Source organism: Sinocyclocheilus rhinocerous, unplaced genomic scaffold (genome assembly GCF_001515625.1).
Source record: "Sinocyclocheilus rhinocerous isolate Xijiao unplaced genomic scaffold, SAMN03320098_v1.1 scaffold659, whole genome shotgun sequence".
Lineage (NCBI taxonomy): Eukaryota > Metazoa > Chordata > Actinopteri > Cypriniformes > Cyprinidae > Sinocyclocheilus > Sinocyclocheilus rhinocerous.
In genome coordinates this window covers 920,092-925,926 of record NW_015652995.1, presented here as the reverse complement: position 1 = coordinate 925,926, position 5,835 = coordinate 920,092, and the positions used below count along the sequence as shown (strand labels likewise).

The 5,835-nt window shown below is 37.8% G+C and overlaps 1 protein-coding gene across 2 annotated transcripts; it reads right to left on the bottom strand.

Moving 5' to 3' along the window:
* Nucleotides 1–236: 236 nt before the first annotated feature.
* Nucleotides 237–4,569, bottom strand: LOC107715200 (lysM and putative peptidoglycan-binding domain-containing protein 4-like). Of its 2 annotated transcripts, XM_016521257.1 has the most exons (4): nt 4,463–4,569; nt 4,144–4,249; nt 2,053–2,342; nt 237–954 (listed from the first exon to the last, which is right to left on the bottom strand). In XM_016521257.1, exons 3-4 carry the CDS (start codon nt 2,320–2,322, stop codon nt 436–438), a joined length of 789 nt encoding a protein of 262 aa, XP_016376743.1. In that variant the 5' UTR covers nt 2,323–2,342; nt 4,144–4,249; nt 4,463–4,569; the 3' UTR covers nt 237–435. The 2 variants fall into 2 exon arrangements, with proteins under 2 accessions (XP_016376743.1, XP_016376742.1); XM_016521256.1 differs by lacking the exon at nt 4,144–4,249.
* Nucleotides 4,570–5,835: the final 1,266 nt, after the last annotated feature.

Here is a 5,835-nt window from a genome sequence, read left to right as displayed (position 1 = left end):
TAAAGCGATTTAGAAATCGCGCAAGCTCAAATCGCGATTTTATGACGATTTCGATTAATCGCACAGCCCTAGTTCATTGTCATGTTTCCACATGCACTTCAGACACCGGTCACGCTGAGGGCGTTCCCCAAAGTGTCCTCTAGGGGACGCAGTGTCTCGTTCCCCTTCTCAGGGAACCATGGTTACATGGGTAACTTGAGACGTTTTTTTCATGCAAAATAATTTGGGATTGGGTGTGTCATACTCCAAGTCTTTTGAACCCAAATGTTACCTTTTCTATTTTGGGTGATCTATTCACTTCAATGAATGTACCATAATAATATGAACTTGTAATACAAAGTTTATCTGCAAATTACCAAAGAAAATTGTAGGAATGAAACCAAATTTCAAATTTTCAAATGTGATACTTACTTTTTGATATTCCCATGCTGACCCTCACCCCGTACTCTTTGAGGTATTGAAGTTGCCCGTGATGTTGCCCACTATATTGTCCACTACTGATCCTCCATTATCTTGAGTTTTAAAATATACCACATAGAATACTGGCAGGACAATGCCAATGAGTAACATTACAATTACAGCGTTCCACCACTGGATCCCCCAATCTGCACCATAGCTGCGCAAACGCTGGCTTCTCCACCCCCATCGTTTGGATACCCTGGAACCGCTGGAAAATACCTCTTCTGAGGGGTCTGTGCTTTGTATCAGACGCTCAATGTCACTGTCCACCTCTTTTAGGTAATTGGTGTACTCCTGAACCTGAGGTCTTCCCGAGACGTTTGCTTCAGCACTGTTTGATGATGCTACATCATTGCAGGGTCTTTGCTGGGGGTTCCTGAGCTCAGAGTTGGCCTCGGTTAGCAAGCCATGCTTCTTTACAGGGATTCTGATTGATTTCAGTGCATACATGTCCTGCTCTTGAAAAAGGTTGTTCACCCTTTTTATGTCAGCCACCTGGAAGCCATAGAAAATGATTATTTTTAAAGGAAAATTCACCCCAAAAATGAAAATTTGCAGCAAGTGTACTCATCCTCAGGCCATCCAAGATGTAGATGAGTTTGTTTCTTCATCTGGACAGATTTGGAGAAATTTTGCATTACATCACTCTGCAGTGAATGGGTGCCATCAGAATAAGAGTCCAAACTGCTAATAAAAACATAACAATAATCCACAAGTTTCAAAGTGATTCAAAGACATGACGACTAGCCAGGTATGGTGTCCCATACTCAGAATTTGTGCTCTGCATTTAACCCATCCAAGTGCACACACACACAGCAGTGAGAAGTGAACACACAACGTGCCCAGTGAGCAATTGGGGTTTGCCTTGCTCAAGGGCACTTCAGTTGTAGGTATCGAAGGTTAACGGTTGTTTTATTTTAGGTTCCTGCCGGGACTGAGAATCAAACCCGTGACCTTCAGGTTACAAGCCCGACTCTCTAACCATTAGTCCACAACTGGCCCAACAGCGCCATATATATTTCTAGCCAAAATATCTATAATCTATAATCCATAATAACATTTCCCCCAATGAAAAAGTCCATCCCCTGTAGTGCTTTCAAGTCAAAATCCACCGATATATTTGTTTATAACTGTTATGAACTGTTTTTGCTTGTAAACGGTGCTTGACATATTTCTCTCCTGATTCAGACAAGATGATTTTTTTCACTGGAGAAAGCAATATTATGGAGAGAGGACTTGTATGTTAGCCGGAAGAAATGGTTTGAAGTTAAAAACACCTTAATGATGGCTTTTCACTTCACAAGACATTAATTGATGGACTGGAGTGGAGTCATGTCAACTACTTGTGGATTACTGATGTTTTCATCAGCTGTTTGGACTCTCTTTCTAATGGCATCCATTCTCTGCAAAGGATACACTGGTAAGCAAATGATGTTATGCTAAATTTCTCCAAATCTGTTCTGATGAAGAAACAAACTCATCTATATCTTGGATGGCCTGAGGGTGAATACATTTGCATCAAATTTTCATTTTTGGGTGAACTATTCCTTTAAGGGCCTAAATGAGAATGATCTACGCAATCAAACAAGATACCTTGCATCCATATTGAAGGGCCAGTTTGTTGAGATTGTCCTCATGTGAGATGTCACGTTCCAACAAGAGCATTTCTCCCACTCTTTCTCTCTCCTGTGAAGACGACTCTCTGCTTCGCGGCCGGAGCTCAATGACATTGAGTTCCTCATCCTCAGATGACACTTCTGGTTCTTCTTGTCTGTGTCCGAACATGTACACTTGGCCATCTGCACTGACATGTACATCCACTGGAGCCTGAAAGGCTCGAGGGAGAGGATCTCCTCGCCTCATCACTGCAACTAGACCAATATCTAGAAGAATAAGTAGTAAGGCCAGTTCAGTTCAGTTGAACACTAATGTTCAAAAGTTTGGGGGTCAGTATTTTTTTTTTTTGCATTTAAATGAATTAAAACTTTTATTCAGCAAAGATTAATTAAAATTTGACTGTAATTTACAATGTCACAAAACATTGCTATTTCAAATGCTGTTCTTTTGAACTTTCTATTCATCAAAAAAATTTATCATGATTAACACACACACACAAAAAAAAAATTATAATAATAATAGAGCACAACTGTTTTTTAACATTGACAACCCCAAAAAAAATGTTTCATCATATTAGAATGGTTTCTGAAGGATCATGTGACACTGACGACTGGAGCAATGGCTGCTAAAAAAAAAAATCAGCTTAGCCGTAACAGAAATAAATGACAAAAATAAAATATATGAAATTAGTGTAACAGTTGTAACAATAAAACTGTAATGTTTCACAGTATTATTGTTTTTTATAAGAAAAAAATGCAGCATAAAATAAAGATTTATAAAATATTTAAATAAAATAATAATAATAAATAAATAATAATAATAATAATAACAATAATAAAATCCCTAAACTTTTGAATGGTAGTGTTCATCAACTTTGAGCACTTTTATTATTTAGGAGTTGGTTTATATTGTAAATAAATAATAAACTAAAAAACGAAATTGTAAACTAAATTATAAACTAAAAATCCCATGGCACTTTTCGTAAAAGAGTAGGGGTGTATCTCAGGTGTCCTGGCCCAATTCCCTCCACTGGCCCTGGTCAATCATGGCCTCCTATTAATGATCCCCTTCTACTGAATTGGCTCTATCTCTCCTCTGGTGTGTGGTGAGTGCACTGGCACCATTGTAATGTGGCTGCCGTCGCATCATCCAGGAGGATGCTGCACACTGGTGGTGGTTGAGGAGTGACCCCCCTCATGATGATTGTACAGCGTTTTGGGTGTACAGCAATACACAATAAAGGGCTATATAAATACCTCATTCATTCATTCATTCATTCATTCATAAATGTATTTATTTATTTTGCTTGTTTATTTATTTATTGTTTGTTTGTTTGTTCTATGAAGATCACATTCAAACTTTACTGGAAACATAATCCATACCTTCATGAATTATATTTCCATACTTTTTAAATGTATTGTAACATTTTACCCTTGTCCCAGAACTTGAGGGGGGTAAGAATACTTTCACTGCACACCATTTGCAATCAAGCAGTAATTATGTCAAATTATGTAAAAATATTATTTAATTGTGTATATTTATGATACATAAAATGCTAGCTATAAAATTAGCCTTATAAAGATAAAGGAGCTGCATTTTATCAATGTTTAAAATGTGTTATTATTTCCAATAAAAATGCTATTAAACACAATTTAAGATTTATTGAAAATTACATTGTGGGAATGTTCATGACTGTCAGAAACATGTTCTCCTGTGCTGCATAATATACATTGTTAGAAATTGATAACCAAAATAAATAACTGATTTAGGGTGTGAAACTTGTCTTTTAAAATAATTTAGTTTTTACAGGACCAAAAGTGCCCATAATTACAAAAAAAAAAAAAAAACTCCAGCACACTGCTTGAATAACTCTTGCAGGGAAACAGCATTCTAATCTGCAGTCAGCAGATTACAGTCTAATAGCAGGTAGATATCAACTTTATTGTAATAGACTTTGTAACTACAGTAAGAAACATAGCCTACTGCAGAATGTAAACAACACGCAACCGTCCATGCATCATTGTTCATTAGTATACATCTACTGGTGACACTGTGGAGACTTGCTACCTCAGAAAACACCAGAGCTGGAAAGTGATTGTCTGTAGCTGAAACAACAGCGGATCAGCCCAGAACACCGTTACGTGAAATGACTCAAAAGATCTGCACAACCAAACTGGACAAAACATAAGGCAAAACTCAACAAAATATACCTTACATTTGTTAAGAATAAAAATTGAGTATGTGTACAGTAAACACTTATAAAGGTTACATTAAGTTAGCCGACACTCGTAACGTTAAGATAATTTTATACTATCAGCTCAGTTAAAAAAAACGTTTTTTTTTCATAACTTTCCCAGTTATTGATCTGAATCTGAATAATACTCACCTTTCTAGACAAAAACAGCGACATCGTACTCACAAAAATATCCCCAAGTGTCATTTTAGAAACTTCATACCGCAACCGAGTTTGCTAGTGCTGGCGAGAAAGCCACTGTAGATTGACAGGTTCTCCAGCCAATCAGCTCGTTGAAGAAGGCGAGTCCTCTACTGTATATCTCCTGTATATTACGCTGCCTATTACATAAGTGGTTGCGTGCGCGATACTTTTTGTAAATAATACATGACACCTTTATTTCGAAATCAAAATATGGTGTCAGGCGTTCAATTAGAATGTTAAAGTGCCATGGTGGATTAGCCGTGGTTTATGTTTCCCCAAGACTATAAAGTTTCCCTCTGTGTTAAGTGTGGTTGAGAACACGGGCGCCTCTTACGTGTCACGGCAGGATTTAGTAATTCTCAGAAGGTGAGACCTGTAGGCAGGGCCGTTTCTAGGCATAGGCGAGCTAGGCGGTCGCCTAGGGCGCCACCAGCTGAAGGGGCGCCAATGAGCGCACTGGCACTTTTAGCAGGGTTGTGATAAAGAGTGTCACCCTGGTCACCCTGAAATATGACTGCCGCGCCCACTGGATCTCAATAGGGATTTCGCCTAGGGCGTCAAATTGGCTAGAAACGGCCCTGCCTGTAGGTGTAGTCTATTTGAAACACCCGTGTCTATCATTTATGAGTAAGTGTGCCTATTGTGTCTTTAACAATTGTTACTACTATATAATCCGAATAAATTAATAGACATAACCTTCAAAATCAATAGGCCTATTAAAATATTTAAAATATTCTTTCTTTCTTTCTTTCTTTCTTTCTTTCTTATTTGGTGCCAAGAAACATTTCTTATTACTATTCACCTTGAAAACAGTTAATATTTTTGTGGAAACTAAAATTTTTTTTCCAGAATTCTTTGATGAATAGAACATTAAAAGAAGAGCATTTATAAACATTTTGTAACCAAAGACATTAAACGTCTTAATCATTGTTGAATAAAAGTATTAATTTCTTTATTACATTATATAAAAGGTACAATATATAATATGATATAGTCACAGGAATTTTTCCAAATTTGAAGTCCGTTGTGTCTTGGATGTAGGCTACTTCTGATGGATTTAATTTTTTATTTTTTTTTAGTCACCACATTGAGTCAAATTATCTGCGGACCATATCTGGAATACGTCTCTAGGTTACGTATGTAACCATGGTTCCCCGAGGGAACGAGACGCTGCGTCGAGATCGCTTTGGGAACGCCCTTGCGTGACCGCGTTCTGAAGCACGTGTCAAATCCGTCCAATGGAGCAGCGAGACGTCACGAGCAGGGTGACGTAAGCACCAGAAAGCATAAAAGCGCATCCGGCAGAGCGCAAACCAGCTTCG